The 27,987-nt window shown below is 47.0% G+C and overlaps 1 protein-coding gene across 4 annotated transcripts in view; it reads left to right on the plus strand.

Moving 5' to 3' along the window:
• ttc28 (tetratricopeptide repeat domain 28) overlaps positions 1 to 27,987 on the plus strand; it is a 124,359-nt gene that overhangs the window by 44,687 nt on the left and 51,685 nt on the right. For all 4 annotated transcript variants that reach the window (XM_086152659.1, XM_086152661.1, XM_086152660.1 and 1 more), the window contains exons 3-5: positions 18,810 to 18,957; positions 26,668 to 26,940; positions 27,025 to 27,155. In XM_086152659.1, the coding sequence (XP_086008785.1) occupies positions 18,810 to 18,957; positions 26,668 to 26,940; positions 27,025 to 27,155 (552 nt within the window). The remainder of the gene's footprint in view (positions 1 to 18,809; positions 18,958 to 26,667; positions 26,941 to 27,024; positions 27,156 to 27,987) is intronic.

The raw sequence follows: 27,987 nt of genomic DNA on the forward strand, positions 1-27,987 counted from the left end.
GTGTGTGTGTGTGTGTGTGTGTGTGTGTGTGTGTGTGTGTGTGTGTGTGTGTTGATGTTCATAGCATCCAAATGGGATTTTGACAGGTTGCAGGGAGAAAAGAACGAGAATACGAGCTGCATTTTAAATGTTTTATTAAAATGGGCCGTGTTGCACTGGAGTGAAAGATAAGCTGCAGTCATTATTTCCTCGGTCGCGACGCATTTACAACCTCCTGCTCCGTTTCCACCGCCTGTGTGTGTGTGTGTGTGTGTGTGTGTGTGTGTGTGTGTGTGTGTGTGTGTGAGACAGTGTGTGTCTACATGGGATACATTTCTCAATGCACGTTTTTCCTCCCCATCCCCACTAAACACTGGATTTTCTGTCCAAAAGCAGCTTTATGTTCAAGTGTTCCCCCGGAGTGTGAGGCATTTCAACACGTTCGCAGCTTTTTAGCCAAACACTGCAAGCATGTGTGTGTTTCTGTGTGCACGTGGAGTTCTGGCGAGCTGTTCATGGGCGTGCAGGAGCCTGGGAACCAACTACAGCTCAACAATTTGCTTGAAAAAAAACACAAAAAAATAAAGTTTCTTGACGCAAGCGCAGGGCTAAAGGAGGTGAACTCCACGGTTGGGACTCTGTGATCGGTTTTCTGAGACAGAACGACGAGACGAAGACACGCCGGTGTCTGTAAAAGGTGTGCGGACAAGACCGGGAAGCTACTTTAAGTAGCCTGAAGTCTGTCGCAGGTTGCTGTTGAACTTTTTGCAGATTCTTCTCAGGAACTTGGGCGTGTCTTCGTGCTTTCGGACAGCATAGGAACCAGGGACTGCGGACCAAAGTTCCCAGAGCCATTTCAGGTCCTCATGGGGTCTATTTACGATGTCATTCACATGACATCGTAGCTCGGTGGTAGAACCCCCAAGCCACGTCACCAGATACAGTAGAACCTCGGCTCGCGTAGCCCCAAACAAATGGAGTACGAGGACGAGCCTCTGCATACGGACACACGAACAAACCAACTCACGGGCTGGTTTGTGCGGAGCTGTTTACATCATTCATCGTTGTGTTCTACTGTTACAACACTTTTCTGTCCTTTTTCCAGTAAGCTAGCCCTCATTGTGGCTCCCAAAAAGGGTAAAAGCGCTGGCGATAGTGGAAGAAGTTGAGAAGCGGAGTTGATCCGAAGAAGGAAATAGTAGCTAAACGTGAGAGCGGTGTTCGTGTTCGGGATCTCGCCAAACACCATCCTGAAGAACAAAGATGAGCTACAGACACCTGCTGGAGATAGCTTTAGCAGTTAGCATTAGCGAGGATCTGATCGCTCTCATCGCTCAGACGGCTTTGCTTTCGCTGATTTAGCGAGGACAAGTGCTGACAAGAAGAGAACAAACACCAGAGACACAACAATAATTAAAGTCATCTTTAATTCTTTTCTATATTTTTTGCCAAAAGAGTGCAGTATGTTGTTTTGGTGCCGGAGAACGGATCGATGGGATTTCCGTTGATGTCAGTGGGAAACGCCGAGCATTTCAGTTTGCGAAGGGAGTCAAAGAAAAACTTAAATTCGTAAGTTGAGGTTCAGCTGTACTTCGTAATGCGGAGCGCCATTTTTCTAAAGTATTGCGGTCACTGGTCGGCTCTTTTCTTGCGGCAAAAGAAACAGAAGCGGCAAGGAAAGGGCCGACAAAGAGGTCCGAGCTCAACATTTTGGCCAAAATAATTGCGGCTAACAGCGGCTAACAGCTAACAGCAGGTCCTACTCACAGCGAAGCAGTGCAGGAAGAAGATAAAAACTTCTACTAATTTGATCGTCCAGGGTTGTTCCTCCCGTCGTGCAGAACATGGATGCGGTTTGGATAAAAGCGTCTGCCAAATAACTGTAACGCTGCTGCTACTTCACTCTTCATCTTGACTGTGTCGCCTTCCTCTTCTTTGCAGCGGTTTTGTTTTGTAGCGTGTCGCTTAAGGTGTGTGTCTCAGACGCTCGCTTGCACGCCGTCCCTTCTGTGATACCTTACTGTCGGTGCAAATGCAAAACTAAAAGCTTCCCCCGGAGGAGCCGAGTTCCTGGAACCAAACTCGAGTTGGACAGTTCTAGAAACTGCCTTCCTGGAACTTTTCTGTGTTGAAGGTTTTCAGGAACAACACCTGCATGCACAAACAGGCAGTTCACTTCAGATAAGAAAACCAGGGAAATCACCGTGTGCCTGCGATAGTTAATGGTCCTATGACAATCTGCGGTCTTACTGTATCGCAGATTTTTAACTCTTTCTTAGCTAATTTTATATTGCGTATTTTCTGCTACGCCAGGGGACGTATTTTTAAGTATTATTTATTTTACATTATTTTCATGGTAAAATAAGCATTTTCTAAAATGTAACAAATATTCAAAAAATAATAGAAACATAAGACGCCAAATAAAATAGCGTTCTTTACCGTACAAAGTGGTCAATTACTTGACCAACGTGAGATCACATACGGCACCTGATTGGCTCACGGAGGGGAGGCGACCAACCAGAGTACGGCGTTCTATATCCCGGGGTCTGATTGGTTTGGCGACCGAAGCACGATTCTCCGCATCTCCTGCGCACTCAGCATCTCGCCTTGTCCGTTTCACACGCAAGTGTTTATAAGAGTGTTGATCAGGAGGAACAATATGGTCGCTACTTTGCGGATTTTCGTTTATCGCCGGTTCTGGAACGAAACCAGCGGGTTTCACTGTCGTGTTCAAACATGGCTGACTCGCGGAGGTTCCTCGCCGTCTTGTTTGCTAACGCGACAAAAGCCAGGTTTGTATTTTCCAAGTATGGATATGGCGGGATGTGGTCGTTTGGATTTGATGAATCCCTTCTGAGGATCCCTCCGCCCTGCAGAAAGCAGGTAGTTCTCGTCGTTGTCATTTAATAGAACAGCAGTGGGAAGCGTTAGCATTTTTGTCATCATTGAAAATGTGTGTTTTTTTTAAGCATGCTGGTTGAGCGCGTTCAATGCATCGTGCTAAGCTAGCTTCTGGGAGAGGGGCGGAGCTTCACCTCTTTCCAAGCGGCGTCGTTTCTTGAAGGATTCCCACCGAACTCTCCGTTCTCTGTGCAGATCTTCGCTGTTTTTTGTTTGTTTTTTAATTGCCTGACCTTTGGGGTAAAAATAGAACGGGGGGACGGTGAAAGATGGGTTTCCACCACCGCGGTGGGGGGCGGGGGTGCACAAATAGGTTGACCCAACTGGGGTGAACACATGGTTTGTTCCGTTCAGACGGCGGGGAGTCCAACCCCGATCGGACGCGTGTTGCCACAGCGATGTCCTCCATCCAGGCGGAGAAGATGTTTGGGAGGTGAAGCTATTTATAGAGAGGAGAAGATCATCGTACCTGCCGCCGTCTCCGAGGACCGGCTGACCCAGAACAAGAGCACTACTATTGCTGCACGTGTGTGTGTGTGTGTGTGTGTGTGTGTGTGTGTGTGTGTGTGTGTGTGTGTGTTTCCATATTGGAGTCTGACAGTGATTTCAGGCATACTCTCATATATATGTATATATATATATATACACATATATACACACACACATATGTATATATGTATGTATATATACATCCACATATATGAGTATATATATATGCACACACATATACGTCTATGTATATATGTGTGTGTATAAAAATATATGTTTACCTGCACTGTTTATATTTATGTATTTACCACCTACCAGTTACAAAACAGATGAAAGAAGAATTTGAAATTAAATGAAAATGACCAAGCAATTTAACTCAAATTTAGGCTCTATGTTATATAATATATATGTATAATACATATATACATACATAGATATGTATAGATTAGATATAGTATTCATAATATATGATGTAAATATTACATATCTCACTGCCCATCTCTTATCGGTGCCTGACATATTTTAGAGACGCATTTTAATTTTAAATAATCTGTATTTTGTCATTTGTGTTTCCAAAAAATGAACCTTCCTGGTTGGATTCCCGGCTCCTCCTCGTGTTGCTGAGCCAGACGCCGAACCTCCCGCTCAGGCACATAATGGCAAACAAAATCCAAATAAAGGCGGTGTGACGGGTTGTTTTGCGCCGGTGCATCTGGTGTTTGTATTCTCGGGCTGCGTGTGTGTTTAGGGTGGAAGGGTGGTGGTGGCGTCAAGAAAAAAGAAAGAAAAAGAGAAAAAAAAACGGATGCCTGTTGAAAAACTCTGGGGAGAAGCTGTGCGAATCCACCTCAGTGTGCGAAAGCGTTGAGCGAAAACGCTGGAAAAACATCACAAATCTCTGGGTAAGTGCCTTCTCTGGCACGCACACACACAAACACACACACATCTCCCGCTATCATCGCATTCCCCAGCACTTCTGCAGATAAATTGAATTGTAATTGGCAGACAATGGCCGTGACATCACCCTTCATTGTCCGCCCGCCGCTCATCTAAATTGGGCCGCCGCTCGCCGTCCAGCCGGAGGCGTAAATGGAGAACTAACACAGCAAGCGGAACGTATGGGGGCGTCGTCGCGTGACTCGGAGGGGAGGAAAAAAAAGTTGAGCAGTAGCCCTGGAAATTAATTGACCTTTGGGAGCGATGTCATTAATAATTGTGATGTGTGGCGCCGTGGCGGCGGCGGCGGCGCTCAGCCTGGGCGTTCATGTGCGACGGTACCTGACTGATCTCCACTGGGCAGAATGCAGTTTCTATTAGCGGTGCTTTCAGATGTCTGTCCTCTTCTGTTTTCATAGACGGCGAGAACCATCTCCATGTTCTCTCATGCCTGCCTGGGTTTTCTCCGGCTTCTCTGCCTCGCTCATCTTCTTTTGCTTTGGGCCAACCTTATTCTCTGTATCCTCTTCTCTCGCACCAACTAACTCATGTCCTCTTTCACGACGTCCACAAAGCTTCTCTCTGGTCTCCACCGATCCACCCAACGTCTTGATCTCCACTCCCTGTAGCCTCACCGTTCCACCCGAGTTCCTCTCATTCACACATCTTGCTGCGTCTAACCTTCATTCCCCTCCTTTCCAGATCATACCTCCACCTCTCTAGATGTTCCTCCACCCGTTCTCTGCTCTCACTACAGATCACATTGTCATCTGCAAACATCATGGTCCATGGAGGTTCCTGTCAAACCTCTTCTCTCAGCCCGTCCATCACCACTGCAACAAGAAGGGGCTCAGAACTTCTCTGTCACACCTTCAGCACACCTTGCCAGTGTCTCATAGCGAGCATACATGTCCTGCCCCTATCTAACATACTTCTCTGCCACTCCAGACTTCCTCTTACAGAACCGTAGTTCCTCTCGGCACCCTGTCGTAGGCTTTTTCTCGGTCCACAAAGGCACAATGTGACTCCCTCTGACCTTTTCTGTACTTCTCTATCAGCATCCTTAAAGCAAATACTGCCTTCTGCCTTCCTCGTACCATCCAAAAAGGAGTAGTCGGTTCACTGAAGACTCTGAAGTGTGGGAATAAGACACTGAAAGGTTGGATGTCTTCATATGTGGAGAGTGATTGACAGGTAAGCAGTCCAGGTTAAGCCATGCATCTGGCCCCGGTGTCAGCTGTGATTGGCTCCTGCCCACCCCAACCTTGTAAACGAACCGTAGCACAGCACCTTACAAACATTGTCGTCTTTTTGGCCCCGCCCCTTCCCTGGGATCTTCTCCAATTGGCTCCTGTGAGCAGGAAAAGTTTAACACTTTAATGCAGAAACACCAACAAACAAGAATAACCTGGAACATCCAGAATTGTCTAAATATACCCGGCTTAGTCCCGTGGGTGAGAGGCCACGCCTCTTAGTGTCGCCACAGTATTTTCTTTTATGTTTCTGCCATCTAGATTTTCAGCAATGAAGTCATTTCCATCTTCATGTTTCGCGACGATGAATTCAATTTCCAGAAAATCGTCGAAGAAAAGGCAGATTCCGGGTTTTTCCGTCGCCTCGGTGTCACGTTTCAGAAGAGATGGTCTGGTCGTTAAAAACAGCTCAAGTGGCTCAAAAAATGTGGGTGGTTTGTTTTGCGGCGGGCGTTAAGCGGGGCGGGGGGGCGGTCGGACGCGCCGGCCGCTCTGAGGCCGAAAAGAAAAAATAAATGTCCGTCGCCGACGGCAGTGAGAGGTTTTGTCACCTTTTCAAAATGCCATTGAAACTCCGCGAAGCAGATCGGCTGCCGCCTCACAGCCGCAGAATGACCCGATTCCTCATTAAACCGCGGAGGACGCCTGTCGGAGCGCCAGGGGCTGCTGTGCATGTGTGTGTGTGTGTGTGTGTGTGCGGTGCATGTTATTATTTAAATTGAGTTCACTAGTGTAGTGGGCAATGGATCCGGGAGTTTGAACGTAGTGCTTTGCTGCTGTTCAGCTCACGGAATCCGGAAGTGTTTCCTGCGCAAGAAGGCGCCGTTTATACCTCCGTGTGTTTGTTTCGGTCGCTTCGCAATGAAATGCTTAGCGAGGAGGTCGAACCTCGCTGCCTCGTACCGTCCAGAACCCCACGTGTTGATGATGTATTCTTAGAATTAAAATGAACTATGAGCTTTACCTTTATTTCCGCATGGAAAATACAACAAAAGCAGCTTCTTTGCCCTTCAAATCGATTTTATGTCTGGAAAGGCCGTCATCCAGTTCTCTAGCTTGTTAGCTCGCAGTGAACAGGCTCGTTTTTTCACTTTTAAGGGAATTTATTTTAAGATAAGTTTCCCGTTTCCATGTGTGCGAAATGTAAAAAAAAAGGGACGTCGTATACATAAACTCAGACTGTTAGCGCCTTCGTCCATTAAACACATACTAATGTTAAAAGTAACAACACCGTTGGCTAGCGACAGCGTTCACAAGTCATGTGACCGTCCTATGAGACTCACAAATTCTTTTTCCATTACACCGATTCCGCAAACAGCCAGAGGGTCGTATTGACTCCATAAGACGTAACGAGAAGCTTAATTCTGAGCTAACAATGTCCAAGAGCTAAACAGAAGCTGCAATTTAAAAGGTATGCATTAGCTGAATGCGATGTAAGAGTTTCAATATGAAGCTAAATACAATGCTAATGCTAGCATGCGTAAGTCTGTTGGTTTTTGTTTCTGCACGTCTGACTTCCAAACAAGAAGTACATATATAAATTTGTAAAACCTGATTGAGGCTCGTCGCTAATTTTCTTATCGGCATCGCTGGCGTTGTAATGTTTAGGTCGAAAGACTTTTAATGAAGATGTGCGACATCGGTCAGCTAGGGTCGCCGTTTTGTCGCCGTCTGAGTTAAATAATAGCCAAGCGTCGCTCCTATTACCGCTTCACAACCTCAATGTATGACAATAAAAAACCTCTTGATTGGCGGAGCTGTGAAACATGCACTTAGATCCCTTCCAATTACTTTTTTGTCTTTTTTTTTTTCCTCCCAGAAAACTGCTAATCCTTTCATTGGTTTAGTCACGCTCAATAAACCAGCTGTCAATGAATTGGTTACGCTACAGGAACGGGAAAAAAAAACAGGTACATTTGAGATGGACACAGGAGGAATAAAATCTATTTGTCTGAACCGGGTCCAGACGGCGGATTAGCGTCCACCCCGCCGCCCCCGCCAGAGGAGGCCACTACTTTACCGCTAAGTGGCCGGCGAGTTTGATCCAAAACGGTGAGTGTCTAATTAGCCTTGCGGGGCGTCATTAAGACTCGGCTCTCCGGCCTCGCCGACGCCCTGCGGCGTCTGTTCTCCCGCCGTGTCCTCTGGGTGATTGGGCTTGAGTTAAGATGGCCTGAGGAAGCGCGCGCTTGCGACGGCTTAAAGCGTGGAAAGGTGTGGAACACAGCGGTCCAGACCATCGGATGTTTGACATCTGTTCCTCTGCTCGCCGTTCATGGACGTATTCATTCGATTGTGTGTAAAAGTTGACGAAGAGCAACCGAGCCACGAGTCACTCGACCCGTAGCGTACCAGCTACAGCCATAGCGTTCTGAAAATTAATTTTCTACGATATTGAGCCCACAAACAGCTACACGGTAACGTTAACTCAATAAGAAGCTAGCAGAGGCTAAGTTCTAAGCCGACAGTGTGCGAGCGATAAACAGAAACTGCAATGAACGCCTATTTAGCTGTTCAGCTACAAACTGGTAAAAACCCAAGCTAAAGGACTCTGAATGAGCGTGTGGATCTGCAAGCTAAAAGAAATGACAAAGGCCATAAATTGAAATGGTTGCTGAAGGGATTTGGAACTAAGATGTTAACACTCTGACAGTTTCAACACATACAGCTACAAGGGCGACGGAAAGCTAACATTTAAGCTAACAGAGTGTCGCTGGCAGAGTGACAGAAAATAATGAGTGTGTTAAAACGCAAGTTTCATCCAGACAGAAGCTAAAAACTGCGAGGACTCAACTGTATTTTACCTGCAACTAAAAGGTTTAATCAGCTGAGTTCGAGGGAGGAGTTTAGATGTAAAGCTAAATTGCAAGCTAAAAGTTTTTGAATGAGCATAAGGAACTGTAAGTAGAAAATGTAAACTAAAAGAAACAACTAATATCTCAAGAAATACGTGAAATCCAATGTTTGCTAAAGAGATTTGAAGCATTTTGTACACAAAAAGCTACAAGGGGGAGGAATTATTAATGAATTACGTGTAAAACGCAAGTTTACATCAAACAGAAGAAAAAACAGAGAGGAAACGAGTTCATTTTGGAAAAATTATTTTCATTTTCTTTTACGATCCGATCATTGATGTGGATCTGGATTATACTGTTGGACCAAAATTAAGCGAAATGTTCTGGGAAGAAAATGCTCAAAAGTGCATCCATCATCATTTAAACAATAAAAATGGAATTTCTATAAATAGTCCAGTTACTGCTAAAAATTATTTATAGCCTTCATAAAATTTAGCCGTCTACCGAGTTTCATACATTACATTTTAATTTATGGAAAAACGACAACATTAAATGCATAAAAAATACACTGCTTTAAATGCCGCAAATGTAAACACCAAAGTCAGTAACAACAAATGCTAAAAATGCTAGCTAATTAAAATTAGCATACATTAAGGGAAACAACATTCAAAGTGAAGTGTAATGTATTTCATTGGTACTTCCAGTTTAGATGGAGTTTATTGTTGATGATTGAAAAACCCGTGAATTAGACGGTAATATTCCTGTAGAAACAGGAAAACAGAAGAAACTGGTAAAGCAAGACGCGATATTTAGCTTCAGTTGAAAGAGGGAACAAGTTATGTCTACTACAAATGTATTAATGATTTGTTGGCTGTATTTAGTGCTAAATATACTAATATCATCTGGTTTGTTTTATGCACAGCTCGTACGTTGCTTTTGGACCTGCGAGGCAAACTTCTTTACTCTGAACGATGCACGGGCCGTGTTGCCAGAAATGGGAGGGTTCGAGGAAAATTTAGAAACATATGATTTTTGATTATATCATGAGAATAATTTTACTCGTGCTGGACTTACACTGAATGATTTTTGTTAGATCGCAAGCGTGAGGTCTCAGATCAGCCTTGGCCTGGTCTCAGGCTTGTGACAGTATCAAATGTGCTTAATATTAGCGCGAGTCTCTATGGTGACGCAACGCAATCGACAACCGATAGATGAATTCTTGTCAAAATCTTCTTATCGTAGCATTTTCTTCCCTCGGGGACGTCTCGTTGGTCGGTTCTATCGGTCCGTTGGGAGTTCCCCACTATAACCGCCGGCGTCGGGGGTTTTATTGTGTCAGGGTCGTGCTCAGCGAGCGCACACCTGCCGTGGATTGATCCCGGTCCCCTGCATCAGTGAGGGCCTCCAAGCCGGAGCTCCGAGCCTTTCGGTCTTCCCGGTTTGCGGTGTTAAACCCGTGCATCCTGCCGGGCCGCCGCCTCCCTCATCGGCGAATGCTAGCACCTTCCTGCTAGTCGCCTGCTCCTGCTAAATACTAAACCGAACAGCTAGACATCAGAATGAAAGCTTGAGGGAACAGCTCTGTGCTAACGAGCTAACGAGAAACCACGTACTACTTCATTGCTGGATTATGGACATTAGCGCCGTCAAGCTAACACGTAGCATCACAGTATCTTTGTGCTAAAATGAAGAACACTACTTTTTCTGCTTTCATAATTTAGGGCACATGGAAGGTTCCCATCAACCCTTCCCTCTCGAGCTGAACCCGGCTCACATCCGAACCGAGGGCATGCTCGCAAACCCTGGGGGGCAAAGGTCACAGAGGCAGACAGCCACACACACACACACACACACGCACACACACATACAGGCGCACACACTCCCAAAAGCCGACAGTTGACTGACAGTCTAATTACGACAGTGTGTGTGAGAGCAAGACCCACTGCTGCTCCATCATTCAAGCATTAGAAGTCGCTTCCTCTTTATGTACGCTGCCTTGCATGTGTGTGTGTGTGTGTGTGTGTGTGTGTGTGTGTGTGTGTGTTTGTTTGGATTAAAAAAATCTAAATGATAAAACTAATAAATACTAAACGACAAGTTAACAGAAAATATATTGAACCTAAAAGTTATCATTTTCAATATATGTATGTGTGTGTGTGTGTGTGTCTTTGTGTGTGTGTGTGTGTGTGTGTGTGTGTGTGTGTGTGTGTAACAACAGACATGCCTGTTACATATGATATATATTATATATAAAGTTTTTGATGGAAGGTGGCGGGAAAAAAGAAAAATGGAATTGCTTCTGGTCACATGGGAACAAACATGGATGGGAAGATTGTGTGCGTGTGCGTGTGCGTGTGCGTGTGCGTGTGTGTGTGTGTGTCAGGGAGCTGCTTTTAATTCGGGGGTCTCGGCCTCAGAGTAATTCAAGTCACGCCAAGGTGAAACGTCCTCAGTTTATCCCTGCAGACTTTCATCGGAATACCACACACACACACACACACACACACACACACACACACACACACACACACACACACACACACACACACACGTGTGCAGTTGACAGTGTTTGATGTGTGTGTGAGAGCAGAGGGCCGGTGTGGCGCTGGCCCTTCAGCAGCTGCTGGGTTGTTTTTCAAGAGGAGATGGAAAGCGTCTCCGAGTTTAATTAAAACTCCTATCGACGTGTTTGACCTTGGCGCCTGAAGGTCGCGACCCCGACCGGACTGAAGTCCCTCGCTCAAAGCATCACGGTCACAAATGCTAACACGCGGCGCACAAGGTAAAATTCCATCCTCAGTTGAAAATAAAATAAAAACAACCGTTATTCTGTTCCATTTTGCAGAGTGACAGGTGGCTCAGCCAATCAGATGATGCGGTTTCCGCAGGTATTCACTCAGCAGCCAATGGCGTAGCGCCCTCATGTGCTGCCAGCGGTGGAGTTAGTTAGCCAGCGTTAACGGCCAAAAGTAAAAAAACAACGCGGTTCTTTTAGGATGGAGCGGCTGTGGGAAAATGTGCACACAGAAGAAAAGAAAAAGTTTTCTTTTGCGAGCGAGAAACGGTTCGCTCTGCGAAACCCGTTGTGAAGCCAAAGGAAACCAGCGAGTTTTCAGAGGGAAAAGTGTGCACGGAATCACATTCGGCACGGAAGTCATTTAAATGCGGTCGGAATTATACGAAGACGCGAGACGGGAATGGGGTCGGATATATTATTGGGGGAGAAATCACTTAATTAAAAGCAATCTAATGGAAATGACTGCCGTAATTAGATTTTTTTAATAAACCATGTCTCTTGGGCAGATGTGATACCGGCTTGACCACGGTGCGTATATATAAAATATAATATTTACACATAAATGTTATGTATGAAAATATTATATATATGTGTTTAAATACATGTTTTTCATACATATAAAATATAAACATTTAAAATAAAAAAATTCAAATATAAGATACATTTTGAAAATATGTTGATCCCGCGAAAAGCCACGGTGCGGAGAAAAATCTTTCATATAAAATTTGGTATAAAAAAAGGCGAGGGACGCCTGTACAACCATTCACTCACATCAAAATGTCAAAGTCTTTTCGCTAAGCGTCCATTTGGAAGAAAATCTATCCTAAAGTGGGCTGGACGGGTAAAATCATGGCATAATAACAACAGTTTCTTTCATTGAAAAATCACAGCTCATCTTTACGCTTTGCAAAATAAATAATAAACCAGATTAAACCCATTTGTGGGCATGATCTGCCACATGGTTCATAAGATAAGATAAGATAAGATAAGATAAGATAAGATAAGATAAGATAAGATCCTCATAGGGAAATTAGTTTGTCAACAATAACAATGTCAATGAATAAACATAAAATATATACCTATCTATATAAATATAGATGATTAAAAGGATGAAGATAATAACAAGGATCAGACAACAGATAACGGAATAGAAAAGTACAGAGAAGGCCAGAGGGAGCTGCGTTGTGTTTTTGTAGACCTAGAAATATGACAGGGTGCCAAGAGAGGAGCTCTGGTATTGTATGAGGAAGTCTGGAGTGGCAGAGAAGTATGTTAGACTGGTGCAGGACATGTATGCTCGCTGTGAGACACTGGTACAGTGTGCTGTAGGGGTAACAGAGAAGTTCAAGGTGGAGGTGGGACTCCATCAGGGATCAGCTCTGAGCCCCTTCTTGTTTGCGATGGTGATGGACAGGCTGACAGATGAGGTCAGCCTGAGGTGAAGAGACAGGTTCACACAGGTTGGGGTGGGTGGAGAAAAGTGTCAGGGGTACCAAGAGATAGAAGAACATCAGCCAGAATAAAAGGAAAGGTGTACAAGACAGTGGTGAGACCAGCGATGATGTTTGGACTAGAAACTGTTCCAATGACCAAAAGACAGCAGGCAGAACTAGAGGTTGCAGAGATGAAGATCTTGAGGTTCTCTTTGGGAGTGACCAGGATGGAGAGGATCAGGAATGAGTCCATCAGAGGAACAGCACATGTTAGATGTTTTGGAGAGAAGGTCTGAGAAGCCAGACGGAGATGGTTGGGTCATGGACAGAGGAGGGATAGAGAATATATTGGTAGACGGATGCTGGAATTGGAGCTGCCAGGCAAGAGGTCTGGAGGAAGACCAAAGAGAAGATTTATGGAGGTCGTGAGAGAGGATATGAAGGTGGTTGGTGTGAGAGAGGAGGATCCAGAGAATAGGGTTAGATGGAGAAGGTGGATTGGCTGTGGCGACACCTGAAGGGAAAAGACCAAAGGAGAAGAAGAAGAAGATGATGGATAACGGAATAACAACAACAAGGATTAAAACAGATGAAAAAACAAACGCTTTTACTGCATGTTGGCACTGTGGCAGGAACCCCACGCAGATACCAGGAGAAGGTGGAGACTCCACACAGAAAGGCTGGCTGAGGAATCAAACCAGGACTTTCTTGTGAGGTGGAAATGCTAAGCGGTCCACCAACGCACCGCCTCAAATCACCTTTTAATCAGCCATTTTTACCGATAACCTTCGCCAGAAGTTATTGAGGTGGTTATTAAAAGGCCTCGGGGATCAAAAAACCTGATGGGATTCTCAGCGTTAAATAGAAACGGCCTTTTTCTCTCCAGGAACAATTGAAAACACAAAATACATTGAAATTGTCCTCCCATATATGCATGTATTTACAATTTCTGAATGTTTTTGTAAAGTGGCCTTGGGTGTCAAGTAAGGCCATTAAAAATCACAAGTCACATAATGATATTCAACAATTTCCATAGAATCTGATTAAAAATTACCTAAAATGGACTTTGACCCGCACAAAATAGAAAATATGAATTATGATGCTATTGAACTGCTTCATTTAAAATAAATAAAAATCAGCCGGAATCACCTGAAATCCAGACGTTCCTCTGAACAAACAATGAAACGGAAAAAAAGTGAAAACAAATAAAAAGCCAGTGTTTTCCTGCTTCCAGGCAGCTGAAGAGCCTCAGCTGGCGGCGTCACGTCTTTATGGCTCCCCGGCCGTGGTCACTCCAACTCAATTACAGCCTCGCCGCCAGAAACCATGATAAATATTCATGCCGGCTAACCAGGGAGCAGTTTGGGACGCACACATGTGTGTGTGTATGTGTGTGTATGTGTGTGTGTGTGTTTTATTTCCCGCGGCTGTGCGACCCGTGGGAATGTGTTACCGGTCGATCCGCCCAGAGGCTCTGCGTGTGTTTAGTGCGGTCGTGTTTTTGTGATTCTTAAACTCATCAGCATATGAAATAAGTAAAAATAATTATCATTATTATTATCATCGTATTATTACAAGTGGTTTGGGTATTTTTATTATTTTATCACTTCTCTGTCGCTGTTGTGGGCGGTTCCGCTTCTTAACCGTTTTTACACATTTGTAATATTTCCCGTCAATTCATATTATATTATTATGATATTTTATTTTTTTATAAATCAAAATATCTTAGTTCTATATTTCAGTGAAGTCACATGGCTTGAGTGACATGAATTTCAAAATAAAGAGTCATCTAGATCTTCTAATCCCTGTAAAATGTTCTGAATCCATGTAAAAAGGTTCCTGATTCCTGTTAAAGAACATTTAATCCCCGTAAAATATCCAGGATTCTTGTGAAATTGCTCTTAATCCCCGTTAAAGAGCATTTAATCCCAATCAAAAACGTTCAGAATCCATGTGACATTGCTCTTAATCCCCATTCGAGATCTTTGAATCCCGAAAAATGTCCGTTTGAAATAGTTCTCGGTCAATGCAAGAGATCGTTTAATCCCAATAAAATGTTGATAATCCATGTGAAATTGTTCCTAATCCGTGTTCAAGATCATTTAATCCTCGTAAAGCTGCCCAGAATCCATCGCTGTTAAAGACCAACGAATCCAATCCCCGTCGAATGTTCCGAATCCATGTGAAGTTGCTCTTAATCCCTGTTAAAGACTATTTAATCCCATTTTTCAAGGTCTTTTTAATCCTTCCAAATCTCTCGGCCATATTTCAGTGGCGTCTTTTCTCACAATTTATGGAAAAAAAAAGAAGGAAGCGAATTTCAAGTTAAACAGTAACCGAATAAAGCCGTAATCCCGGATTAAGCGTCTGATCTTGCTGGATGTGTTGCACGTGATTTTGCGGCTTCTGGTTTATTCCTGCTCATTAGTCGGGCGCAGACGGGCTTTTATTCCCTCCGTATCGACTCACAGGCTCACAGGAAGGTTTTTCTCTTTCTTTTAACTTTTTTCCGACCTAATTGGGACTTTTCTCTCTTCCCTCCCCGCGAGAAGATGCCGGTTTTCGCCCCGTCAGCGCTTTTTACCTTTTTGCGCACACAGTTTTACGAGTCATGAAAGGCGGCGGCGCCCGATTCCCAGACACTGAGTAACGTGGAGCGACGGCTCGCCGTCCCAGGTGTCACCGGATCCACCGCCGTGGAATACACCCCGGAGGGATTCCCAGAAAATCTGCAGAAAAGACGGGAAAAAGGCCAAATTAGCGTTAACTACATTAGCATTAGCATTAGCATTAGCAAAAAAAAACAACAACTTGAAATCGATCAATCGTAATAACACACTGAAAAGCATTAAAAAATAGAGAAAAATATCGCATTGCAGAATTACCCGAAAACCAAATATTTACCTTCCTTTTCTTTTTTGAAAAATATAAAAATAAACTGAAATTAAAAATGTTTTCATTTCATTTCATATTTTCATTTCATTTCATTTCATATTTTCATTTTTTGTACTCCCCCCCCCCCCCCCCCCCCTTCTGCTCCAACCAAAAAAAGCCAGACAGACGGACAGACAGAAAGTGACAGCGGGTGTGTGTCTGCATCCACCCCTGTGCTCCGGACAAATACACACACACACACACGCACACACACACACACACACACACACACACACTGACAAACACACACCCCATTCACCTGCCTACCTTGTCAGAATCAGATGAAGAGATGAGATGTGTGGGGACGGTGAAACATAACCTGTGTGTGTGTGAGTGTGTGTGTGTGCGTGTGTGTGCGTGTGTGTGTGTGTGTGTGGGTGTGTGTGTGTGTGTGTGTGCGTTTGCACGTCAGCCAGAGCAGGAAGCAGGCCGGACCAGCAGATGCTTCAATTACGGCTGGTAACTCACATTAATGGAGAACAGATGGCGACACGAGTGTCAGGAGAGGCTGCGAGGGTCACATGACTTGATGGAGATTGATGGCTCCGACAGAGGCGAGCGGAAGCTCCGCCTCCTCTTCGTCCGTACAAACACTCCCGCCAAGTCCACGTAAACGCCGAGCGTGCCAGCTCCTCTAAACCCAACCAACTGGCGCCAACCTGAAACCCCCCCACCAAAAAACCCTCAAAAACAAAGATAAAAAAAAATCCCCCAAAAACTTCTAATTTAGATGAAAATGTTAAAATCGAAGACATTATAACAATAATAATAATAATAATCATCATCATAATCATTATCATTATCATTGGTATATGTATTATTGTGTGATATAATAAAGTATCTGATATAATAATATATAATGATATTAAGAATATGATTATTTTATAATATTATTATTAATAGTAATATTTTATAACATATAATAAAAGTATCATCATTCTATTTGATTATTATTTGAATTTTCTGAAAAACAAAAATACTATGAAGTGCCAACAAAACATGTAAATAATATAAATATATGTTTTGTGTAAACAGAGTTCTCCGTTTTTAAAAAAGAATCATCAGAAGTCGCATCCTAATTACCAATAAAGACATAAAATATCTGAACAGTTCTTTTTCCCAAGCGGTGTAATAATGATGTTATTGGGGTTTGTAATTGTGTTAGGGGGCGGAGCCAAGGCCAGGTGGCGCCTGCCGTTGGCGGGGGGGCGGGCACATGTCGCCCCATCCAGTCTGGCCTGGGGTCAGAGGTCAGGGGGGGCTTTCCCCCCCGCCTGGGCGCTGAATGGACTCTTCCAGGATCTTCCAGGAAGTGAGGCCAGCTGGTGTTGCATTTAAGGACCGGGATTTTTGTCAATTTTAAAAACTGGAAGTCTTTAAACATACGAGACACGATCCGAACCAGGAAGTGAAATATCAGTTAAAAAAAAAAAGACGTTTCTTGGCAAACAATAATTAGTTTCAGCAGAAAATGAAGACTGACCAGATAAAATGTCTTCAAAATGGTGGACATTATAAAATATAAAACAATAAAATTTGAATTCTTAAGAGAAATAGTTATGAGAAATGAAACGTAAATAAGGGAAATAACAGAATTATTGATATTACATTCACTCTAATAAAATAAAATGAAACATCAAAAATAAATAAAAAATTAAATTGAATCATAAAATAACAAACATCGGCTGTTTTTAACCAAATGAAAAAAAAAATCTCAAAAGAAAATTCCTTTCATAAAGATTTTATAAAGATTCTAATGAAAAGGACGAATAGAAAAACAGTTGGAACTTATCTTGAAATAAGTCTTAAAATAAAAAAAAAATGAAACATATAAATAATGAGGAAAAAAAATCTTAAATGGTCTGTTTTTCTGCTGTTTATATTAGAGGATTATTATCCAGTGACCTGCCAATCACCCTGGTCCCTGTCAATCACACCATCCATCCATCCATCCATCCATCCATCCCACGACTTCCATCCGTTCCGGTGGAGGCGTCCGGCGGCACGACAAGAGCCGGCGTGTTAATCTAATCCCTCTCTTCTTGGTCTTCATCCCTCGGCTGTCATGGGAGATTATGTTTAAACGGGGCGGGGGGGAGATAAGGGAGGACAATTAAGTTTCCGTCTGGACGGCGGCGAGAGAAGAGAGTCTGACTCTTCAATTTGGTGTCATGATTCATCGCGTCTAATCTCTTTGTGAAAACACAGACGGCCAGCTAATGAAGAGTGTGTGTGTGTGTGTGTGTGTGTGTGTGTGTGTGTGTTTTTGGAAAACCGGTCACACCAAAGGCGGTACGGAAAGTCTGACTTTGCAATGTGATGAATTCATTAGGTTACCGTAAAAATGAACGACTGCTAGTGACACGTGTGTGTGAGTGTGTGTGTGTGTGTGTGTGTGTGTGTGTGTGTGTGGCAGGAAGCGGGCTGGGGGAGGGGTGATGCCGATTGTAAGGTTGACGGTTCAATTCCGGCGTTTTCCTTTCTGCATGTGTAAAATAATGAAAGTGATGGAAAACCCCAATAAAGCCGTAAAGAGTGGAACGTCACCATGAATCATCCACGTGAAATCGCTCCTAATCCCCATTGAAAATCATTTAATTCCTGTAAAATGTTCGGAATCCTTGCGAAAGTGTTCCCAATTTGCCTCAAGGATAATTTAATCTCGGTAAAAATATCCCGAGTTCATGTGAAATTGTTTCTTAATCCCGTTAAAAATCATCTAATCTGTGGAAAAATGTTCTGCAACCGTGTGAAATTGTTCCTAACTCCCGTTAAAGATCATTTCATCCCTGTAAAATATCCTGAATCCATGTGAAAGTGTTCTTCATCCCGGTCAAAGACCAGTTCATCCCAATTCAAAAGATCTTTGAATCCATCAAAAGGTGCTAAATACGTTTGAAATGGTTCTCAACCCCATTAAAGATCATCCCGTCCTGATAAAATGTTCATAATCCATGTGAAATGGATCCTAATCCGCATTCAGGATCATTTAATCCCTTCATACCTGTCAAAGACCATCACATGGCGGTAAAAACGCCCCGAATCCACGTCAGAGTCTTGTTACTTTAGTCCTGCTACTGTCGTCGTCCCTCTTGAGGACCTTTGAATCCCCGTAAAAGGTTCTGGATCCATTTGAAACTGTCCCTAATCCATGTCAGAGATTACGCCGTCCCTTAAACTGAATCTCCATGAAAGGCTTCCTCGTCCCTGGAGTCGCTCCTCGTCCCCGTTCTTTCGGTGACCCGTTTGTTTTGCGGTTCCCCGAGTCTAACGGTGCCTCTTCCCTCCGCAGGCTTACTTCCGCCAGGGGGTTGCCCTGCAGTTCCTGGGTCGCCATGCCGACGCCCTGGCGGCCTTCGCCTCTGGTCTGGCCCAGGACCCCAAGAGCCTGCAGCTGCTGGTGGGCATGGTGGAGGCCGCCATGAAGTCCCCGCTCAGAGGTGCGACCGCGGGGAGACCATCGCCCCACTCTGGGAGCAGGAGGATCGGGAGGGGGTCACGGGAGTCTGGGGGTGCAGGGGGTGCAGGGGGAAAGATGGGGGAGTAGGGGAAATATAGGGGGGGTCTGGGGGAAATAGGGGACTTATGGGGGTGTTGGGGGGAGTCAAGGAAAGATGTGGGTGTTTGGGGGAAATAGGGAAATTATGGGGGTGTCTGGGGGGAGTTGAGGAAAGATGGGGGAGTTGAGGAATTATGAGGGTGTGATTTCAGTGGAGAAGGGAGAAGATGGGGTATCTGGGGGAAATAGGGGAAGTTTGGGGGTTTGGGGGGATAAGGGGAATTATGGGGGTGTCTGGGGGAAATAGGAGAAAGATGGGGTTGTTTGGATGGAGTAGGGGAATAATAATAATAATAATAATAATAATACATGGGATTTTTATAGCGCTTTTCATGACACTCAAAGACGCTTCACAAGTAAGAACAGAAGGAGCAGAACATACACAGAATTATTGGGAAGAAGTCCAAATTGCAGAGCGTGGCGATGAGCGCCAGTCCAGGGACGAGCTGGAGGAGCTTCGCCGGTGAGCAGCTGAGTGTCGTACTGCTGCGAGGAGGCAAGTGTTGGAGCTGGATGTCGGAGATGGATTTTTGGTGGAGGGAGAGATGGTGGAGCAGGAGGAGAAAGAAGATTTTGACCGATGGAAATGCCGTCTTGCTAGGCGCCATCGGGATCTGGGGTTTTGAGAGGCTGGCCGGCCAGCTAGCCAGCCTGCTCAGGTCGGCAAGCTAGTTTGGTAGCTTGCTGGAGATTGTCCAGGTGAGCCTTTGTCTTTGGTTTGGTTGATTTGGTGGATCAAAAAAGATGCGGGGAGTTGGGGTAAGATGGGGGTGTCTAGGGGAAATAGGGGAATTATGGGGGTGTTTTGGGGAAGTAGGGGAAAGATGGGGGTGTCTGTGGGGATTAGGGGAATTATGGGGTTGTCTGGGGGAAATAGGAGTAATACGGGGTTGTTTGAAGGGAATAGAGGAAAGATTGGGGTGTCTGGGGGAAATAGGGGAATTATGGGGGTGCCTGGGGGAAATAGGAGTAAGATGGGGGAGTAAGGGAAAGTCGGGGTGTCTGGGGTGAGTAGTTGAGCGACGGGGGAGTGTGGGGGTCGTAGGGCGATGAGGACAGGATTGGTTGGGATTAGAAGGGAAACTTGGAGATTCGTTCTCTTGGTTTTAGCAGAACGGCTACGAGTCACTTCCTGACGCCCCTTCCTGGACTCGCTGCGAACAAAAGGTTGGTCCGGAGTGAAATTCCATCGTCTGGTCGTGGACAGAAACTCAGGCGAAGGAGCAGAAAATAAATGGGAGATGATCCGGGAGGAGCCGACCGGCGGCCGGCCCCGAGGTCGGCGTCGGGAGGAGGGTTTATTTTTAGTGCGTCGCCGGAATCAAAGAGACGTTCTCATTATTATTCCGTCTGTCGCCCCGGTTTTGTTCAAACAAGAAGTGTCAGGGAGCAGGAAAAGTTTTCACGATGCGGGGCGGAGACCGAAAAACAGAAATGACCCGCGTCCGGGGTCAGACCTCCGGCGTTTTGGCCGCCTCTCAGAGAGGAGCGTCTCCTCTAAGGGCGGCGGCACGGAGCTCCCAAGTCAAGGGGCAGGACATGTACATCCATGGACATCCGAACTCCTGCGGAGGACGCCGGTTTCCAGATCCGTGATCTGGATTTTTGGGTACTACCTACAGCTGGGGACCAGAGTTGGGGGCATCGAGGGCCCTTCACTGATCTCCCTTCGCTCATGAAAAGACCCCGAGATGGGCCGACCCCTCTACGGAACGCTTACCAGATAAAGAGTCGAAGAACCAAGTCCAGAAAATAAGCTCGGGGAGCGACGAGCTAATGTGACTCGTCTGTCGTTTATTTCGAAAGGCGCCATTTAAGTCGGCGCTGCGTCGCTTTAACAGGGAAGCTACATTTGTTTACCGCCTTCGTCCCAAAGCGGCTGTATTTCTCAGGTACGATATTGATATTCTGGACGTCGGGATGGATGGAGGAGCTCAAAGACCCCGTTTTAATGAGTCTGGTGCAGGATGGCGGTTTGGCTGCAGGTGGGGTTTTCATGTCTTTACGCTCTCATTAGACTCATGTGCAAGATGTCTGCCGGGCGGGGGGGCGGGTTCTGTTTACCGGCGCGAGTCGGCCGGTGATGAAATATTAACCAGGCGGGTTCCGGCGCTCCATCGATCGGTTCTCTCCGCCGCAGGTTTTGGAGGATTTGAGTTGAAACGACCGCGCAGTCCAGAAGGGTCCGAAGGCCGGCCCGTCATGTTTGTTGGCCTCGAGGCGGAAGACGGGCGCTCGCCTTCCTCCCTGCCAATATTTCCGCGGCGGAGGATCCCTCGTGTTTTCCTCCGAGGCAGGAGGGAACAGACACATTTTTTTTTGTTTTGTTTTGGGTGACGAACAAAGCTTGTCAGTCATGGCGGCGCGTGTTGCCGGCGACATGCGGCGCGAGAGACGCCCGGAGAGACGGCAAGCAGAACGGGACGCCACCGAAACCCGGTCCTGAAAAACAAAAACTCAAAGACGGGTGGAATGTTGAGGCGCGGCTTCCTGACTGGAGTTTTTAACCCAACTTTACACTCGGCTATGACTTTGAGGCGCCGTCAGTTCAGGCGCAGACTGCAGCTCCTTTGGCACGGTGGGAACTTTTCGCGGTCCCTAGATCTTCGTCAAGAACTCGGCGTTTCTCGGTGCTTTCGGACAGCGCGGGAACCGGGCGGGGGCGGTTTGTTCACGAGGGCGATCTGGGCGGCGGCAAAAATCGTTGTTACAGCGGTTCTGACTCTCAATGTCATGTCCAATCGGCGCGCAGGTTCCAGTAAGGCTTGGACGTGAGTGCTTTCGAGGGGCGATGGTCCAGCAGGCCTCGCTCATAGTCACAGATATCTGATGGTAAACTTTAATGATCCCATGCGTGGGAAATTGTTTCGGAGCAGCAGCAGGACATACAAGGACAAGAGAAGCTAAAAATACTCCACAAATCTTCTACGCCTTACAACGGGCGAGTCATCCGACTCTGTCGTTCTGGAAGTCGGAGGTGCACCAGGTGAGAAGAAAAGGAGAAAGCGCACTCCCTGAGGAGCTCCAGTATCACCAACCACGGCATCAGACGGACCGACAAACTGTGGCCCGCCTGACGAGCAGCCAGTGATTCAGGAGCTCAGCGAGTGTCGACACCCGTCACCCGCAGCTTCTCGTCCAATAGCGGTGGCTGAATGGAGATGGAAGCGGTGGAGAAATGAAAGAATGTGATTCTCTCAGGACCTCCTCACTACCACCGTCCAGGTGCAGATGAGCTATGAACCGGTCGCAGAGGGTACATGACGCTGTCTTCTGCTCCTAAGCGGGGCAGAGCCTCCAGCGCCGACTCCTGAGACCAGCCTTTCCAGAACCTTCCTCACATGAGAGTTGAGGGCGACCGGTCGATAGGTCGCCTCGTCAAAACCGGGCGTGACGTCTTCCACGGCACCGGTACTTTCTCCTGGCTCGGGTCGAAGAGGTGCCTCCGTGCCAAGGACAGCTGGCCGGCACAGGTCTTCAAAATCCTCGGGGAGATGCCATCAGGACCAGCGGCCCTCCGCCGGTGGAGTCTCTCCAGCTGTCCCCAGACCCGCAGGAGGACACGGGACGATAACCTCGGTGGATCGGCAGGGCGGTGGGTCGGGATTTTGGTATCCTCTGCGGATGTGGAGAGGGAATAGGGGTCCAAGAGTGAGGAGGAGGGAGCATGAAGCTGTGCAGGAGAGCCAGGGGTTGGATGGTCCCTGTGGATTGTGAGGGTCTGGACTGGGTTACAGACGGAGCCTTGAATCTTTTCGAAGAACCGATCGAGCTCATCAGCTCTCTCTAGGGAACAAAGGTACAACTTTTGGGGATTTACCTGGAAGCCAATCTTCTCAGTATGTGAAGCGATTGAGAGAAACCCGTTGGATCCCATGAACTGAGGCTCAGGTGGAGGTTACCAGGGGCTGCTTCTGGTAGCAGATCTTTCTGGGTTGTCTGGCCTGGTCCGTGTGCACTCACCTGCCTTTGGATTGATGGTACGGCATGGTGTTGTGTTTGGGCCAGGTTGTGCCAGAGGGGCCCGTTGTACCGTTGTACTTGAAACACAAGAATGCAAAAACTCTGTTTTGACAAAGGCGGCTTCTCGAAGCACCCGTCTCCTCTGGCCAGAATGCGGACGTTGCCGTCTTCAAGTTATACAAAGTTTAACGCCGAAGAAGCCTCTGGGATGAAACGTCTTCAAGTGAAGAAAATCAAGTCCAGGTGCCACAACAAGAAGATTTTGACAACAATTCACCATGAACTGGACGACTGAGAACCTCCACTGATGATGTTGGATGTATCTTCCTTATAGCTGGTGTTGCCAGAGGGAACATCTTTGTGTTTATCTGCCCACCGATGGGTTACAAGTTGTTTTGCGCTGTCACTTGAACGACGACCGTCTACGGTGACGGTTGTCTAGTCACTTGTTCATGTACCCATTTAATGGGTCACCAGTCTTGCAAAAGTTGCCCCTGTTGAAAATGTTGTCAGGAGCCTACTGTGCAACCGGGGACCGTGGACCTTCAGTTCCTGGAACCCTTTTAGCTCTTTAGGGTCCTTTCACGGTTCCATAGGAACTCATATGTCCTACATGTTGGGGCGAAGGCACCCGGTGCATCGGCTCCACATGGACTCCATGGCTGCAGCCCATCCAAGCTGAGCCATCTGATTGACTTGAACCTGCACTGAGGACATTGCTATTGTTGGCTTGAGTTTGGCTCTGGTTCCGTTCTGTGGATTTGTTGGCAGGGTTTTTATAAATTTGCGCAATATAAAAAAAGTTTGACTGAAATACTGAGCAAAAGAATGATTTGCAGCAGGATAAATCCACAACATTAGCCAATTGTATGGCTTCTTATCTGAACAATCATTAACTTTTCTGAGTTAACATAAAAAATGGGGCAACAAAAGTTCCTCAAGGAGAATCGAAAGAGCCGGCGGTTCCTCGGGAGTTTAGCCAAAAGAGCCGACTCTGAAAATATCTGAACTTCCCATCACTAGAGGGTGCTTGGCGATCGGTAGAACTCCTCGGCCACGGCCGGATACCACATACTTACTGTCCTGCCCCATCTTTAAAAACATCTTGGTCCCCGTTCAGCTTTTTTTCTCGGGACTAAAATGGACAGAACTGGCGGGAATCGGGCCGATAAAGAGATCCAAGCTCTTCCAGCCTGCTACGCCAGAGGGGTTTCAAGGGCTTGCAGGGGAGCGTCAACATTTTGGCCAAAATAAGAACGGAGTGAGCAAACAGTGCGGGAAGAAAATAAAAACCCATTTGATGGTTCACAGTTATTATTCCCATCGTGCAGAAGATGAATAATGTGACAACTTTGCTCTCCGCGTCGTCCAACTTTTCTGGCGTGACAAGATGCTAATGTTGCTAATGAGGATCATACCCTTGGGCGCAAGTAAAGACGGCATTGCAGTCATTTGCGCTCAAGTCGTACCTCTATCGACCCTTTCCTCGGGACGTTTCAAGGCTCCGCCTTCGACCCGCCCCTCGAAACAACTGTTTTTTTTCATGTCATGTGACAGCGAGCGGCTTTTCAGAGAAATTTTTGGAAAAGAGCCGCGATTCAAGTTGTATTTCTTTTCACGGCGCCTGGTAACGCTGGCTCCAAGGGTGAGGTGTCAACGTCGTCAAGGCCGAGGCCGTGGATGTCGCTTTGCTGTAAATAGCTGGCCAGGCCGGTCTGTGAGGTGCTAGCACCTCCAGGTGGCCGGGGTTGATGCTTCAGAGCCTCGGAGTTCTTTTGTAAAGTCCCAGTAGCGTCTTTGCCGGCCACCGGCAGCCCGCCGACAGTTGTGTAGTTGCACATACAGGACATGCGTGGGAGGCGAGAGCCGGGCATGCTAATAGTGTCGCCAACCCAGCGTTAGCCAGAGCTGCCTCCTTGCTGACGGAGCTGGTCGCAATGGAAGGTCAGCGTGGGGGATCCGGTCGCCCCTGGAGAAATGTTTTGGAGACGTCTAGTGTGGAACATTTCCAAGTTGTTTATATGGCGTCTGTATGGAATCCGTGTTTCAGCCCCATAAACTAGGGTGGAGACACGGACTGCGCTGTAAACTGACACTTTGGCGCTGAATTTCAAGTTGTCCAAAAGTCTTTTTTGTTGATCCCGTTGTGTATTTCACTGTCAAGAGAACAGTCTGCCGAGGGTGTGGAGCCCAGGAAGGTGAACCGACGGACAAGAGTACGTGGATTCCCATTGATAGGGAAGCTAGCAGGGGAGGCGGATCTGGTGCAGAGTTGAGTTGGGCTCATACACACACACACACACACACACACACACACACACACACACACACACACACACACACACACACACACACACATAAGGACCCAAAGGAATAAATGGGTATGGCATTTGTAACGATGCGGTGCACAGCATGGTGGGGCAGTGGTATGACTCGATTACATGACGTTACATTCCAGTCATTTAGCAGACGCTTTTATCCAAAGCCACTTGCAAAAATTGCAATTCAGTAACCGAAGATCCAAAGTACCAGTAGTCGTTATGCAGAAGTCACCACTCTGCCAGATAACCATCTCAAAGCCACATACATACATACATTCATTTCTTGTTTGTTTTTTTTGGGGGGGGGGGTCTAAGTGTGATTAGCAGGGTGGTGTTTGGTGAAGAGGTACGTTTTCAGCAAAGATGGGCAGCGACTCCGCTGCTCTGACTTTTTCCGGGAGTTGGTTCCACCACTGAGGAGCCGAGACCGAGAAGATCCGAGACCGGTTGGATCTGCAGCCGGGGCTCGGAGCGATGGGGTGGACGGTTGCAGAGAGGTGGCAGATCAGAGAGGACGGATAGGGACGAGTGGCTGGACCATATCCTGGAGATAAGACGGGGCGTCCCGTTCACCGCCGGTAGACGAGCACCAGGGTCTTGGACTTGATGCTGGCGGGAGCCGGTGAAGGGACAGAAGAAGGGGAGTGTGTGGGAGAATCTGGGACGGTTGAACACCAGGAGGGCTGATGGTTTCTGAAGAAGCTCCAGAGGCCTGATGGTCACCGCTGGGGCACCGGCAAGGAGGGAGATGCAGTGGTCCAGACCAGAGATGACTAGAGCCTGGATGAGTATCTGCACCGTATCCTCCGTGAGGAATCTGCAAACCTTCCTGATGTTGTGAAGGAGGAACCTGCAGGAAGGTGCAACTGCTGCGACGTTCGCTGGGAACGACAGTTGGTTGTCTTGGACCGCACACAGGTTTCTCGCAGTTGTGGTCGGCCTTACCACGGTGTTGTCGATGGTGACGGCCGGGTCTCTATGTGGACAACCTTTCCCCGGGAGAAAGAGCAGCTCAGTCTAGACGAGGTTCTCTCCATGAGGGTTCTCCATGTTCTCCATCTTCATCCAGCAGTCCAGAAGGTTCACTGAAGACCCCAAATTGACTGTTGGTGTGAATGAGAAGGAGATGGTCGGATGTATGCGGGTCCGTGATTTGACAGGTGGCTCCTCCAGGTAGGACCTCCTAAGACATACGTGTCTGTGAGCGGCTGACGATCGGACGTCGCCGCTCCATCCAGGGTTCCCGGTGCTTTCTGTTGGTTTGTTTCCAGCATCCGTTCTTCATCCAGCCCTCTCTTCCTCCTCAGACTCCCTCGAGCCGACGTACCAGCAGCTGCAGAAGATGAAGCTGGACAAGAGCCCCTTCGTGGTGGTGTCCGTCATCGGCCAGGAGCTGCTGACGCACAACTTCCACGGCGCCTCCGCCGTGGTGCTGGAGGCGGCGCTGAAGATCGGCACCTGCTCCCTGAAGCTGCGGGGCTCCGTCTTCTCGGCGCTGAGCTCGGCGTACTGGTCGCTCGGCAACGCAGAGAAGAGCATGGGCTACATGCAGCAGGACCTGGAAGTCACCAAGACGCTAGGTACCGTCGGGGGAAGGGTCGGAGCTTGGAAGAGGCCTCGTCGGCCGCCGCCGCCGCCACTAACCTGTTTCACCTCGTCCACAGGCGACCAATCGGGAGAGTGCCGAGCTCACGGGAACCTTGGCTCCGCCCTCTTTTCTAAAGGCAGCTACAGAGAAGCTTTGGCCAATCACAGGAACCAGCTGGTGCTAGCCATGAAGCTCAAGGACAGGGAGGTATGCCATTTAAAGAATCCTGACTCGGTGGTTTCTAGAGACTCTCCAAATGGTTTACAAACAAATCAGGACTTCCAAACAGACGGGCTCTCCGTTAACTTCTCCTAATTTCTAATTCTTGGGGGAAATGTGAGGACATACCGGCTGAGAGGCTTTGAGTGCTAGATATTAGCTGTCAGAAAAGTTGGGTCGTCAGACCAGAACCCGAATCCATCGCCCCTTTTATCGGTGTAAAAGTGTTTAAAGGATTCGTCAAATAATGGAAGCCAATTTGTGCAAACCGGACACACTAGATGCGGTGGCCCGTCGTGAAGGAACGTCCCGGGTCTGGTCTCCGCTCCTTGTTTGTATTCTCACACTCGTCCGAAACGCCCGAAAGTCCCCAGACGCTTCTAAAGTTCCGAAGAACAAACTTGACGTCGGCTCGTATTTCTTTGCTTGTTTGGAAGTCTGCCTTTCTTTTTTTTCTTCCACCCTTCCTTCCCTGCGCCCGGCTCTCCGGCCACCTCGGGATGCAGCTTTCCTTGGCCTCGCGCCGCCAATAAGCTCATCCCGTTTCCACGGAAACACTCCGGACAGTCGTGAAATCTGCACTTTATTAGATCCCTGTTCCAGATTGGGCTTCGGAGCATTTCAGGTCTCAGAGCGCAAAGTGAAGCTGTCGGGTTGTTTGTGTATGGTTTTTCATTACTTTCCTGTGCGCGCGCACGAGTGTGTGTGTGTGTGTGTGTGTGTGTGTGTGTGTGTGTGTGTGTGTGTGTGTGTGTGTGTGCCTCGACTTCACAGTTACGTGATGTCGTGTGAAGACCTGCTTTTCTCTCTTTGCCTTGGA

The sequence above is a fragment of the Fistularia commersonii genome, chromosome 9, assembly GCF_037954325.1.
Source record: "Fistularia commersonii isolate RoL2024-O1a breed Wild chromosome 9, RoL_Fcom_v1.0, whole genome shotgun sequence".
Taxonomy (NCBI): domain Eukaryota; kingdom Metazoa; phylum Chordata; class Actinopteri; order Syngnathiformes; family Fistulariidae; genus Fistularia; species Fistularia commersonii.